Below are 15884 nucleotides of genomic sequence, written 5' to 3'. Positions count from 1 at the left end.
TGAGTAGAGGAGGTGTGAAGCAGTGTTGCCAATTTAGCGACTTTGTCGCTATATTTAGCGAGTTTTCAGACCCCCTTAGCGACTTTTTTTCTAAAAAGCGACTAGCGACAAATCTGGCGACTTTTTCTGGTATTACTGGAGACTTATTTATGACGACTTTTTGACGTGAAAACACGTATCGCTCTTACTCTCAACAGGCAGCGGTGCTGCCTGGGGCACCTCATCCGTGTCAAAGCACTCCCAGGCGGAGGATAGTCCTCCCCCAGCTGCTATCAGGGCGAAGCCGCTGCTCCCGCACTGACTGTAACGCAGTCAGTTCTTTTACTGTTATGCTGTTTTGTGGATCACAAGGTTTAAAACTACTTATAAACACACACTCTCACACACAAAGTAACTCCACCAGAGTGCCAATTTCCGATCACTTTTGCCGGTCCAGGTCCGGATAAAGGAGCAGGGTTGGAATTGTGACATTAAAAAACAATAATTGCTAAAAGAAATTTAATTTGTAGTTCTAAATAAATTCTAACTGCATTTAGGACGTTTTTTACTCACTTTATGTCTCTTCCACGATGTTATTTCTCTCTCCAACAACGTAGGTTACAATTACATTAGCATGACCAAATATGCAAATTAGGCGATGACGTCATTTGGCGACTTCTAGCGACTTTTAGGACAACCAATAGCGATTTTCCTTACTGAGGAGTTGGCAACACTGGTGTGAAGTGTCTGAGGTGTCAGAGTTCTGATGTTTGTGGCCCGAGATGGTTCTGAGGCCTCTCCAGACTTCGCCAACGTTTTTTTGCTGAAACTGGTTCTCCATCTTCTGCCTGTAGCTGTCCTTCCCATTCCTTATCAGTCTCCTCAGCTCTCTCTGCACCCTTTTCAACTCCTCTTTGTCTTTGGATTTGAAGGCCCTCCTCTTCTGCTTGAGAACAGCTTTAATTTTTGGGGTAATCCAAGGTTTCTTGTTGGAGAAACACCACACAGTCCTGGTAGGTACGGTGTTATCCACACAGAAATTAATATAGTCAGTAATGCATGTAGTAAGGCTGTTGATGTCCTCTCCGTGGTCGTCACAGATCACCTCCCACACAGTCGACTCAAAACAATCCTTAAGAGCCTCCTCGCTCTCCTCCGACCATCTCTGTACTGTGCGGGTGGCTGGTGGCTCCCTGCGCACTAAGGGCTCATACACAGGGACAAGGTGCACCAGGTTGCGGTCAGATCTGCCCAGAGGAGGGAGAGGTGATGAACTGTATGCCTCTTCTGCATTGGCATACAGTAAGTCCAGTGTTCTATTGTCTCTGGTTGGGCATGTCACATACTGGGTGAAGGTGGGAAGCGTGGAGTCCAGTGAGACATGATTAAAGTCCCCTGATATTATGAGAGGGGCTCTCGGAGATTGTGTTTGCAGTCTGCTGACCAATGAGTGGAGAGAGTCACAGGCTGCATCCGCGTTGGCTGAGGGGGGGGGCATACGCTACGAATGTGCCCAGCCACATTATTAATGAAGGAAAGAAAAAAACTATAAAGCATTTAAAATGTTTATACATTATGCAGGCAATACATCCCATTGTTGGTGGGATATTTCAGTCTAGAACAAAGAGCCAGAAAGACTGACTGTTTGACTGACTCAGATTTCCACTCCCATCAGCTGATAAGAAGCAAGCACCAGCTGATGGCACCGCTGATACCCTTATACACATCCTACTACCCAAGCTACTGAATTTGCTCCTAGCTTTTCAAGCAGCTTTGCAACCCACCTCCACAAAAGCTCATTGTTTTCATGCTGTGTGTGAATGATCAGCCATTCATGTCATTCATACCAGCTCTGACCTGTGCTGCAATGTAGTGGGGGAGGGAATTCTTGTGTTGGAGGGTGCACACTGCCAAACAGCAGATACTGCAGAAGGATAAAAAAAAAAGAAGTCTTCTAGCATGAGTAATTTGACTAATGTAACAAAACAAATGGGAGGACCTCAGAGTACAGAGGCAATTGTCTTAATATTTATGGACCTAACTCTGACATTTACACAGCAATAACCAACTACACTGAATGTATTTTTGATCAAAGATAAATGGCACAGTGCCACCGTAATAAAACTAAAGACAGACATTGTAAAAGATTATTTTTCTATATTTGGTAAGCTTTCAAGGGTTATTTAGGAGAGATGTAATAATTCAGCTTATACAACGCCTGAGAGGAGCCTGTGTACTTTAATTTTAGGTGAAAAGATAGGACATTAAAAACATAACATTTCTATTCATGCAGATTAAAAGTGCAGGAGCTGTGTTAGTCTTTTCTTTTAGCTGGAACAGACAGGAACAGAATCTATTCTGCGCAGGATGAGGATAGATATATTAAGAAATGGCCACAATGTCAGGTTTCTGTAAGTAATTTCTATTGTACATCATTTCTTTGCTAGTTTTCCCTCCTTTGTGTCACCCATGTTTAGTGTGCAACACCTTAGCCTTCCTTGATTCCTAGTTTGTTTAATTGCTTGAGTTCTGCTTTTTTTTTTTTAAATCCAGTACCATATTTTTTTAAATCCAGTACCATATTTTTTTATCTGTTTATATAGACACTGTGTTTTGCCTGCGTGCCGCTCCACCTGTCTCCCTGTGCATGACCACTACCTCATTGTGGGTTAAATATTTGGATTATTGGACTATAAATCCGTTCTCCTGCTGTTGCCTCCAAGATTGTTCTAGAACTGGGTGGCAATAAGCAGTGTCCATCTTTGTTCTCCTTGATATTAAGCTCACTGCAATAAATGCTTCTGCGTAAGACCTCTGAATATATTTCCTGCACAAATAAACCTTGACTCTAAAAACTTCCTGACATCACTGCCATATTAAACCTAGCCGACTCTAGACTCTAGCAATTTAATAGACAGCAACTTATTTTATTTTCAGGTAAGTTGCCACATCACTTGACTGCATCACTTGTCCTTGGATATGTTTTTGATGTGACTCAAGGTGTTTTGGTTGTATTAGTGATTCTCACTTAAAACATCAAGGCAAAATTCAGAACAGTTTGACTCACTACAAACACACTTCCACCCTCAGATTCTTCTATCAGTTTATGATCGAGCTATGAAGACAGTGTATTCTACATAAGGTACGTCTCAAATATCCGTTAAGAACACAAACATGTTCACAGTGTGTTTTCTTGCGTGTGCCTGAGTGTGTGTTGTGCTGAATTGTAAGAGTCACAAACTCTTCTAAAACCTACTGTTTCCTGCAAGACGACATTTTTGGTCAGCTTTTTGCTCACTACTTTTTTCTTCCTTAGCTAGAGCAATTCAATCTGCACTAAAGATAATTAGACTGCACTATTGTGTATTAGCCCTCGCTACCGTAAATTAGGGAGTACTTCAGTTAAATTGCGAGGGGTATGGTAAATCAGCCAGCACTATTTGAGATTAGGCGAGGCTGAATAGGGGTTGGGAGTTGTAGTGGAATTTATCTTCCTGAGAATTGCAAATAAGGCTATTACCATTAGTAGAGAGGTAGAGGGTTACAAAGTAGTTGAATGGCTGGAGTTACTGGGAGAGCGGTTATTGAAAAGCTGCAGGGTCCCTGAGACGTCCACATGTTCTGGTCTTGAAATTGAGTTGCTAGCCTCATTAGCGCATTAGTGGCAGTTCTGCAGACTCACCTGCCTGGGCCAAAATGAACTCCTGGTATCGAACTCCAATGTTGTTTCTGGCCGTGCAGTTGTAGCGGCCAAAGTCTCTGTCGGACATAGGAGTCACCTGGACGCAGATAAACAATACAGTCGATCACAATTCATATTAAAACTAAAGATTTCACTTGGACTTTTCTGCTTTCGCTCCAACTGTGCTCGATATATAACTGTGCTTTATATACTAAACATGCACTGAATAATATGTGTTTTTGGTGTTCATAGGACTGATTTGAAACAGAATTATACTGATATGCTTTGGCATGACCTTAAAAACACCTTCCAGTGGGGCTGATTTGAGACAATTCTGCAAAAACGAGAGGATCAAAATCTTCCACAGCCTTATGAAAGACTTGAATGCTTCATTGCCGTTCTTGCTGACAAGATAACCAGTTATTAGGTTTGGGGGGTGATTACTTTTTCACACAGGTCCATGTAGATTTGGATAACAACTTTTTCTGTAATAAATGAAATCATCATTTAAAACTGAGTATGGGTGTCTAGTTTTCATGACTTCTTCAGTTAAAAGCATCCTTTATGACAAACTATTCACAATGACCACCACTGGGGTTTCGCTTACTTCCATTAAACTGGGATGCCAATAGAAACATCAAAATCTGAATTTTGTCAAATTTTTGAAAACTATATCAGTGTGAGTAAGTCTTCATAAAGAGCCATCAGAATTTATTTTCTTTTTAAACTCATTAAACTACAGGTCTGTCTTTCACTGTTGTTTTTATTGTTTATTTAATTGTTTTTTTCCCTCAAAGAAGAAAATTCAATTCATTACAAAAAACTCCATTTCTTTTGCACCTCTGTTTGATAAACCACACTGACAGAGTCATTATTAAACTTTCAAACACATTTTTTGTCTCGTGACCCTAAACCTAACCTGGCTGCCACCGGAGGACTTGAACTCACCTCCAGCACAGACTTGCCCTCGGCGCTGTGCACCCTCATGTTGGCGGTTCCCTCTGTGGAGATAGTGAAGCGCTCTCGCCTCCACAGCATGGTGGCAGGTGGGTTGGACATCACGTCGCAGCTGATGTTCACCGGATTTCCCTCCCATGAATAATAAACGGTGTGGTTGGTCAGGAACTTTGGTATATCTAAACAAAACAGAGTAACGTCACTTCTTGCACCCACCTCGTTTACATGGAAAAGGAGCTTTTTTTTAAAAAACTAAAACAAGACCTGAATTGCTAAAAGAGTAATTGCTGGTGTGTCTGGAATTTGTGGCAGCCAATTAAACACTCAAATCAAAGGTGGAGCTGTGCTGGATGATCAAAGATGTAAATAAATAAATAAATAAATAACTTGCTGAGGCTTCACCTTAAAGAGAAGACAGGGGGGAAAGCATTTAATTGCTGCTTCCTCAACTCCTTCGGCAGTGTAAAAAAAGAAAAACTTAATTGAAGCTACCTCACGCTATGGGTGGGGGTCTCCATTGCGATCGTGCCCCCCAAGAATAGGAATAAAGCATGCAAACAGAAGCTCATTGGCGCCGGCAAATAGAAAGGGCAGTAATGGACGACTGCGGCGGCGAGCTGTTGTGCGGATTTCTTTCGGCCCGGTCGGCCCCGCTCAGTCGGAGAGGCATTATGGTTGTTTTATGCTCGCTTGCAGGATTCCATTAAAGAGATTGATGCCTGGCTCTCTGTCACAGCCGAGGACGTGTTATCCCCCTGCAGCCTGCAGTGACTTAGTAAATGAGTTCATTAGTTCGGTGGCAACGGCTGGCTCAGCCCCTCCACACTCAGACTCACAGCCTGTGTCTCTGTGCAGAGCGCGGGCGCGAGTTGTCAGCTGTGGCTCCAGCAAAACAAGTTTGCAGTGTAATGACAGCAACTTTGCTTCACGGTTAGAGAGTGGGTGCATGAATTTGGGATTGTTTTTTTGCTACAAGTTTTTCCTAAAATGTCAACTTTTCAGGAACCGTGCAAAACAAAATTTTGAGGGGAATCCATGAACTCAAAAAGTCACCTCAGTATGAAAAGGAGAAAATTGGTTTTCATGTGACAACGCAGATATGGTCTTCATTTTTCCCTCGCTGTCTCTTTGGATATATTTGTTTGCCTGGCCTAGCTCTTTGTTGTTCCTCTGAGCTTCAAGGTGGAATCAATTGCTACCCAAAGAAAAAGGAAAAAAAAAAACTCCACTGAGCCTCGCTACTAATGAACCTAATCATTCTGAGGCCAAAATGGAGATCTTTGCTTCAGAGCTCATTAAGCAGGGGAGAGCCCGCCCCAAATAACCCCAAACAACCAGCACTGAGGAATGGATGCACTCGTTGGGAAGTAGCAGAGCTGTCAGCAGGAGAAAAAAAGAAAGGCGATGCATGATATCCTCTCACTAATTAACCCTTCTGGAGGCAATGTGCGTGGTGGGTGACTTGTTTATAATGATATAATGCATTTCAGAGAGGGAAAAAAAGATGAAATAGCCAGACTACAAAAAGAATTATTAGAACTGAGCGTGAGTGAACTTTTGAACTCTGCTTAAATGTGTTTATGTGTCCCATTTCCACAGCAAGGACCGCAAAGAGCCGATAGAAAGGCAGAAAGGAGAAGCTTGTAAGAGGCTGTAACAGGTGACCAGGGCTCTGCAAAAACAAGACTCCTCTGCATTTTACCCACAGGCAATGTTAGGCAACTTGTTGTTTGAATATCTCCAGTTCTTGGAAGCCTGCTGTGGAGTGCATGTGCACTCTAACAAAAAGTGCGTGCATGGCGTTTAATGGGCGCGCTTACATTCAATGTCCAGGAACATGCTCTTCTGATGACCTCCGATCCTGCTGAGCGCCTCGCAGTCAAATCGACCCAAGTCGGAGAGCCTCACGCCGCTGATGGTCAGCACCGACTTGCCGTGACGCCCACGAACTTCAAACCTCCCATCCTGGCTCTGAGGACACAAACACAACAATAATTTTAAACTCAAATCCAAATGTAACAGACAGCTTAAATGGCAGAAGTTTCAAGTAGTAAAGACAGCATATGTACTAGTAATCCCAATAAGCCTATAGCTTAAGCTTCAAACTGTTCTAAATGCTTCATTTCAGACAGTTTTCTTTCTACTCTTGGATCTGTATAATGTCATAAAGTAGGATATCTTTTTATGTGGTCATTTCAGACACACATGTCTGGCTGAGATCACAGAAATCATAACATGCTGATCAAACCTTCTGTTTGGGAGTGACGACGTGTCAAAAGAGAGTTCAGTTCAAGCAAAACAGAGAATGGAAATAAAACCAAACGCCCCAAAGGAAAAATACAGCAGGTCGTCTTTTCACTCTCTGACTTTTTCCCAAACAAGACACGGATTGCCTACTTGGTCTCTTCTTACTGACAACAATAAAACCTGTACTGGAGACACACACTGGGTCTCAAGTTATTGGACGTTAACTGGAAAACTGCCACCGCTTCAATATACTACCCACTATACTACAAGTTAATCCTTGTCTTAAATATGTACAAGGTCCTCAATATGCTATACTCATTGTCCAGAAATATTGAATTTTATTCAACATAGTAAAACTTGAAAAAAAAATGTAAAAAAGTAAAATAAACTGTAGAAACACCTTTCAACTGTTATGAGTATCGAGACTGCATAGTTTGTCCACCAGAGGGCACTCTGGACAACTTTTCTGATGGAAACATGTTTGAAAGGCTGTAAACCAGGGGTGTCCAACTCCAGTCTTCGAGAGCTGCTGTCCTGCAGCTTTTGGATGCCTTCCTACTGCAACACAGCTGAATCAAATGATTGGATTACCTCTTCAAGTTTGCCATCAAGTTTGGCAAAGGCCTGATAACAAGCCATTCAATTGATTCAGGTGTGTCGGAACAAGAATGTCTCTAGACTTGGATGAACAAATAATGGCAAACAAGTACACAAATTAAATACACATAGCAAGTGTTAGGGAAATGTTATTTATGTTTCATGTATCTGGAAGAAGAAAATATCCTTGAGTATCACAATATTGGAATTTAAATCAGCAAATATAAGTACCGGTATTGAAAAACTTAGTCAGAATTTACTCAACTGTCTACCACAATAGCATAATTTAAAGTTAAATGTACTTCATTTTATGATAAAGTTTATAATAAATAAACTCAGAAAAAATATAAATATAAAATATAATTACAAATGGTCAATTAAGACTATTTGCACACATCTCTTAAATGATCGAGAGAACACATTTTTTTTGTTTTGACCCATACATCACACGGTTACATGAAAGCTGTTTATATCAACATCTGAACAACATCAAGTCCACCTCCAAAGCTGCATGGCGACCTGTTGCTCGCTACACCAAATCACACACCAATAGGAAACAAACATGGATATGAAACCAATATCAAATATTAACCACCTCACTACTATCAGTGTTGGGGAGTAACGGAATACATGTACCGCTGTTACGTATTTAAAATACAAAATATGAGTAACTGTATTCCGTTACAGTTACCGTTTAAAAAGGTGGTATTCAGAATACAGTTACTTTGTTGAAATAAATGGATTACACTGCGGTACTTTCCTGTTTCATTTTGTCGCGGGTCAGGACTGTTTGGGTTTTGTTTGACAGCTACGTTCTGTTGTTCCAGGCGGCAGCGTTACGGTTGCCATGGTTACAGGGCGACGCTCTCTCTCTCTCTCTGAGACTGTGTTTCCTGGGTGAGAGAGCGCCTTTTCGTTGTTGTTGTGCTAAGCTAACAGGCAGAATGCTACAAGCATAGCTCTAAAGAATGTAGCATCATGGGCAGTGTAGTCCGTGTTGCAGGGAGAATGGACTGCCATACACGTTATGGGTCTGTGAGCGCGAGGAGCGAGAAAAAGGGGAGTGGAAAGGTACGAGTTGTCATCGAGGAAAAACGGGAGCTGGAAGCATGTAAATATAATAATAACCACTGCAGCCAAGAAGAGAGCCTGACGAGCCCAGTTGTAAGTAAGCTATTAGGACTCGACTGTACACCGTGTTCGTGTTTTCCTCCGAAAACAATAAGTTCCGTTGGAGCAGCCTTTCAACGCCTCTCTCTGTCTCTCGCAAGAAAAGTTGACCCACACAACAAAGTAAAGCTATTTTTCGGCTACAAGCCGACAGGGACCCCGCCGTATTAGTCAGAGGTCCCTTTACTACAGTTCGGAGTCGCGGACCTTCAGTAATAGTAATAAATCACACAGCAATAGTACATTCACGTTGTTGTAAAAAGCATGATAATATATTAAGTAATCCAAAGTATTCAGAATACGTTACTGTCATTGAGTAACGTAACGGAATACGTTACAGAATACATTTTGGGGCATGTATTCTGTATTCTGTAATGGAATACATTTTAAAAGTAACCTTCCCAACACTGACTACTATACACTGTTGGGATCATTAAAGATGAATAATGATATGAGTCTATGAGTCTATAAGACTGGCTCTTTTCTATATTTAGAAAAATACAGCATAGATTCAGAATTTAAACAAGAATGGATAAACTATATATCACAATATGTGGTAAACAAGTATACCTTAATATTAATTAGTTAAAATAAAAATGAAAACTTACATCAATTATAGTCATCGGCACTAATTTAGTGGTTTGAATTAGTTTGAGGCAGCACATAAAAAATAAACAGAAGTGAGCATATGAAAAAAATATAAATGCAAACAAGAATTCAAGCCTAATAAAATCAACTTTTTAAAAATCCCATAAGTATTTATTTGCTGACCAGACTTAAAAGAAAACAGTATTATGCCGTTAAAATACAGAAGATGCTTCAGAATATCAGTTAGTTTTAACAAACAGCCTTGATAAAGAAAATATTCGCAAAGAGGCAAAATATGTGCCGCTTTCTGAGGGATTTGTTGGTTGCAAAAAGAACCCAGATCTCTTTGTTTCACTCTGATGATCTTAGAGAAGATTTTAACAATGCTGTTCAGACTGTTGCGAGGCTGTGAACCCAGCTGATAGAAGAAAAACTCAAAAGAGTCAACGCTGCAGTGTCATCAGAAAATGTAATCAAGACTCTGTTCTCCTGAGTGCTTCTGCATCCTTCAGTGTATGTAATAAAAAAGTAAGCAGTACTAGATGTATCCTTGCATACACAGAGAGCCTGTGGACAATCCTACGGGGTCAGAGAGACGGTCATTTGCTTCCTGCTGTAATGGTTTTAGATGTTGTTCTTTAATGTTTTATTGTTTTTATTGGCTCGCTCTAATCTGGCCAGGGGGAAAAAGTTGAAAATTAGCCATTCTGCCAGCACTTGTAGCTTTACAGTAACGCTGAATAATGTGCATTTTTAAAATAAAATTTAAAACATATACAGTCTTTCCTAGCGAGTTGAAACTCAGGTGATGGAATAAAGCCAGAAATGAAGGTCAGCTTCTAGCTGTGAGCTCTGTTTGAAACTTCCAGACAGAACGGGGATGCTAAATCTGGAGAAGATAATAGGTCCAACCGTGAATATGATACTATTTTTCATTCATGGTTATGTAAAACTGGAGAAATGACAAAGCAGAATCCAGGAAGGCTTCGGGTCTGTCGCCAACTAATTTAGAGAAAGTTGTTGGTCCAACTTTGTTCTTGCCACCGAGTGGCGACCCCTTGATCCATTTTGACACCTCCCTTTGCAGGCAATCGTCACTTGTCACAAAGAGTCAGGGTTAATGCAATAAACTGTCGATTTATTACAAGGTCATTACATCTGTATGAAGACAGATGGTATCAATTTGAAGCAACGGGTCAATTACGGCAGACGAGGCTATCATTCCAGTAATCGACATTCCCCCGTAATGAGAAAAAACACCTCAGGAGCATCCCCGCTGCAGACATGATACGGCCATAAGCCTTCAGACTGTTGCCATCAGATAACCTCCGTGACCCCAGAGAAACTACTTTTCAGTGATGCTGCCTATGGATGCAGAGTTGACACAATAGAGACCCGCAGCAGAGGATTTGAAGGTCACAGACAATAGGCAGAAGAACCGTTTCAAACATTGTTACCTTCCATCTCCGTTTCGGCTGATTTCGAAGATAATTTATCTCCTGTTGACGCAGAGAAAGACTATATCTTTGTGTTATGTGAAATGATATATCATCGCAACGTTAACACTTGCACAGGAAACACAAGTTTGATTCATTATTGCTACTTCATGTCATGAAGTTTGCTGACATTTATTTGCACATAAGGTATCGCCATGAATAGGAAACACAGCTTTAGTTGAGCTCTTATTATTCATAGAGGCTTGGTGTGCTGGAGGGTATTTTTAATGCAAGTACCCGCCACACCACATATGACACATTATGATAGCGATCTCTCCCAGCCTCTTGAAGCCTCCGTGCACAAAAAAGACACAGCAGCAGCAGATTATGATTGAGCTATCACTGCTAAGTAACACTGAAATGGCACACTGAAATAGACTCACATAATCACCAGTGCTATGGGTTGTGTAGCTGCTTGTAGCAAGACAACAAAGGGATCATGATCAGGGACATGTCTGAGGGGTGAAAGATTGGTCAACAAATGCACTGACACATTTAAGGAAGCTTGGGATTGAGGTGAATGTTAACCAACCCAAAGTCATGATACCACTCCAAACTTTCATGCATCATTGCCAACTAATTAGTCAATTAATAGTAAAAACTAGAAGAGATGGTTTTTGGCTCCAGGCTTGATTTAAAACGGGGTTCCAGTTAGTAATGAAGATGTGTTACTAATAAAGGAATTATTAGAATTTGTGAAAAAAAGGAGCGGGAAATCTGAGGCTGAAAGTCAAATTGAGTTTCTATTAAATCTGTTTAGTAGATGTTTATGCCACAGGGCTTTGCAGGCTTTTGTAGCGATAACTGGAGGATAAAAAAATAATAATCCTGTGGCCATACAGAACTATGACGTTCTGTGTTTTGACAGTTTGTGTTTTCAGTTAGTTATCTTCAGGTACTTAGCCACAGCTCAGTTGACACAAATTAAGGCTATATATGCAACACATTTTGATATTGACCGACGTAATCTTACTTACTTGCAGCAGCACAACAGAGCGATGACATAGAGGATTGTGATCAGGGACACATTTAAGGGGAAGTTTTAAAATGTCTGGCTAAAAAAATAGAACACTATTAGCTTAACTACAGCAGTTTAATTTCTGATTATTCCGTTTATACATTTAAGTCCACAAGATTTTGTACAATTACACTTTTACAAACAAGAGTTTTACAAACAAGCTTATGATGTTCCCCCCTCTGGACACACAGCGAGGATGTCAGGAGCAGTGTTGGGTAAGTTACATTAAATTAGTAACTTAGTTACATTACTAGTTACTTCTATCAAAAGTAACTCAGTTACTTCAAGTTACTCGTTACTTTCAGAGTAACTAGTTACTAGGGAAAGTAACTTTGGTTTTACTCAGAATTCTCTTGTTAATGTGTTGCTTCCATAACTGGATACCCAGCCAGACTGCCAGTCTTCTAGCTTGCTTACTTGCCACAAGTGCACTGTGCCACCTACCAATAGAAAGGAAAAAATAATGTGCACGAGAGAAATCCCACACCTGATTCTATCCTAGCCTGCTTTTTACATCCAACACAAAAACTGCAGTCGTGGTGCTTTCGATTGTACTCAGAACTCGGAAATTCTGCCGTCTGAATAGGAAGATGTAGGTAACACCAGACTGCAGATGAGCTGCATACAGAGCTGGACTGGGACAAAAAAAATCGTCCCGGGCATTTTGACTAGAGACCGGCCCACCATTATAGGAAAAATCATAAAGCCTTTGAATGAAAATAAACACTGTTGTGACAGTGATGTACACTGTTCTGATGGTATATATGTATCAATCTATCCATTGTTTGTTGCAAGACTCAGATAATTAATTTTTTTTAAAGTGAGACATTTTAAATGAGAATAAGAAAGTATTTCCTTGTGCCCCCCTTTCCCTTTTAATTCCCTACATGGACCCCTGGCAACACTGCTAGACCTGCCCCTGCACAGTTACCAGCTGTCAGCTACTTAGGAAGCACGCAGTACGAAAAAGTCAGCATAACGAAAATAAACTCCACCTAAACTTGGTTCATATCTGACCCAGATGGACTGCAGGTTATAACTTCTTACCTGAAGTTCAGTTCACCTGACACTCTCGGAGCAGCGGCCGCTTCGGGTCTCTCCTCCTGCCTCCCTTTTCCTTCATCCACCTGCTGGCCTCCACCACTTGCTAATGTTATTGAATCTGTGGAAGCTCCGCGATAGCCACCACACGAAGTAACGATTAACGCATTCCCGGTTTTGGCATAATAACTAGTTACCGTGCTCGTTACCACAATAATAACAACGTAGTTACTGTAACACGTTACTTAATAACGCGTTAGTCCCAACACTGGTCAGGAGTCACTGCAGCCACTGCTGTTTTTATTCCACCTACTGGCAACCATGTGAACCTCACCAGTCTTATTTTTCTAACAGTACATGTCTTCAGCATTACCAGTGAATAACTGTGGAACAACCTTTGACGATTACTAATACTTTAATACTTTGAACTCCTTTGTAGACAATGACTGCCTAAAGTCTATAACTCATGGACATCCCAATGCGATGGTGTACAAAACTGACAAATAGACAAAACTTTTAAAAAAAGTGTTATTATCAAAAAACACAGGGATCTGAATGCATATCACACATATATGTAAAAAGCACACTTCAAGTTCATATGTAATGCTAAAGTAATTTCTAGGAGAAGGTGAGCCGTAGCCCCAGGCTATATCTACAGTAAATGACAGCTGAGCGTAGTCAGAATTTTTCTAATAGGACACAATAATATTTGACAACTTCTGTGATGAGGTGGCCCGCCATTTCTACTTACAGCACTTTTTCAAATGAGAAAAAAATATACTTTTTCGCCCTGCACACATAGCCCTAAATTGCATTACTGTTTCATCATGTGATTTTTTTTGGCAAAATTATTTGTACAGCCCCCTGGATGGTCACATAAGAAATAATAAGCCTAAACATAATACTTCCACATATAGCTTTAGTTTAACCCTTGTGTGGTGTTCGTATTTTTGTTACTCAGCCAGTGTTCATGGGTCTGGTGGACCCGCTAGAGTTTTGGCTTTCCAAATTAACACTATCAAACAATTTTATGTTAAATTACTCAACAGATGTTTACTTCATCCCAATTAAAAGACATATGAACAGCAAACATGGTTAATTTTTTCCCTTTACCTTTGTTAGATCACATTTATGAATTAATGTGCTTCTCGTTTTTCTTTTATATAAAATGTTATAAATAAATCAGTTATAATCAAGTGGAGTGAGTGGAAAGACACAACACATTTACACGTGAAAAAATAATTAATTGTTTAATTTTTCTTTTGAAAAAAACTGAACACGGGTCTCACAGACCCGAACACCATACAAGGGTTAACATAGCACACAAACCCAAGGCTCATGGGTGAGTTTGAGTTTGAGCCTTTCATCCACCAAAACTTCTTCTTCATGTGGACTTTGTTGATCTATGTGACTTACAGGTCTAGCTGCGCTTTAGTACTCCGCCTCACCACCCGTATATTACATTTGTAGCCATAGAAACTAGAAAAAGGGAGGTTTAGTTTAAATATGTTCCTTTTTTTGAGGCCATCACCCTTCTTCTGTTTTATGTCTGCATTGCTAAAATCTTGCATTTTTCTATATTCCAATCTACTTGCATGTTTGCATACTGAGTGTGTATTTGTGTGTACCTTCTGCACACCTTCATAGATTTCCCCAGTAAATCAATGCACATCCTGCCCCTTCTACTGCCCTCCTGTCACAACGCCCCCCCCCCCCCCATCTCCCCACCTCAGGTAATACTCCTTATGTGTCTAAGCCCCTTAAGCCTCGGCCCTGAAGCCCCCTCTTCTGAATCACACACTCTTTATGTTGTCACTCGCAGACTGCTTGGGCATTATCCTGTTTAGAATGGCTTATCTTTGCTCTTATCATCGCAATACTATCAACCAATGAGGTGAAGCGGCGTTTAAAGGCTTGGATCTGGTCTCTTTGTGCTGCCACTGCAGACTTTGCTTGTTTGCCTCGCCAGCTGAGGTCAATGGGATTGAGAGTGTGTGTGTTGAATAGGAATGCTGAGGGGGAAGGAGAGGAAATCTTCGAGGAGAGAGCTTCTGAGTCAGGAAATTACTTGCTAACACCGCCGCCTCCCCGCAATCCATCCACCCGCCCCCCCATCTCTGCCAACTGACAGGGTCTGTGTCTAGAGACGAACTCAGCCCCCAAAGCACAGCCTGTTTGATATGCAGCTCAGTCGGACGGCGAGGCGAGCGGCCAGAAGCAAACACAGCAGCGACATGCACGCCCATGAACTGCACATACGTGTTGCTGCAACGGCACACTCACTGCAGGTACTCTGCGCACACGAGCAGCAAACAACATAAAGACATATATTATAAGTAAAAAGAAAGAAGGGAGTTTAAAAGGATGGGGGAGATGACTAACGAACAAACGGGTAGGCATGAGCAGGCATAAAAGGGGCAGACACATATGAAATCCTGTCTATAACTGATCCATAATTTCACAATAAAAACCAGGCATGTCATGTGCCACATCAAAACACATGAAGCTATATCTGAAATGCAATCTCTCAAATGGAATTCTGGAGCGTGTTCCAGTGTTATTTCAGTCCAATTGTTGGAGAGTTTTCAGATATTAAAAATGTCAGCTGTAAATGTCAGCGAGGCTGGAAACACAGCTAGTCTCATTCTGGCAAGTGCAGCTAATTCTAACAGTTGGGTGCTGGGGCTGAACATGGGGGTCTTCATATTTGCACAACTATAATGATTACTGCATCACCTCAACCTCAAGACAACAACAAAATGACATTTAATAATGGCTTCTTGGTTGAAGGAAATGGAGGCCAACGAGGGGTTTCACATGGGATGCGACAGGAAATGATTTGCTAGACACTGCTATTATCTATTTTTGGGTGTTGCAGTGACTGAGGGCCTGTACTGTCAGGCAAGAGACTTCAGGCTTAACCCTGATGTCTTACTGGCCAACAGTGGTTCATTTCTTTCTGAGTACAGTGCCTCTGTAACTTGAGAGACTGGAGAAGTTATCTTTGAGATAACATGTTAACTGACTGATCAATTGTCTTTGAAAATAGCTTCAAAATTCCTTGAAGAGAGTAAGAGGCTTTTTAGTTTTTAGAGACCAAAACCTTTTG

General features: G+C 41.0%; 1 protein-coding gene across 1 annotated transcript in view; it reads right to left on the bottom strand.

Annotated features, from left to right (window-relative positions):
• Positions 1-15884, bottom strand: part of ncam2a (neural cell adhesion molecule 2a) — a 460352-nt gene that overhangs the window by 54913 nt on the left and 389555 nt on the right. The window contains exons 9-11 of the mRNA XM_085347241.1: positions 6439-6589; positions 4610-4797; positions 3662-3758 (exon numbers count right to left, since the gene is read on the bottom strand). Coding sequence (XP_085203367.1) covers positions 3662-3758; positions 4610-4797; positions 6439-6589 — 436 coding nt within the window. The remainder of the gene's footprint in view (positions 1-3661; positions 3759-4609; positions 4798-6438; positions 6590-15884) is intronic.

The sequence above is a fragment of the Diplotaxodon limnothrissa genome, linkage group LG23, assembly GCF_057381915.1.
Source record: "Diplotaxodon limnothrissa isolate DT_005_m linkage group LG23, D_limnothrissa_male_GT1.1, whole genome shotgun sequence".
In the NCBI taxonomy this organism is placed as follows: domain Eukaryota; kingdom Metazoa; phylum Chordata; class Actinopteri; order Cichliformes; family Cichlidae; genus Diplotaxodon; species Diplotaxodon limnothrissa.
This window is presented reverse-complemented; position numbering and strand designations above follow the sequence as displayed.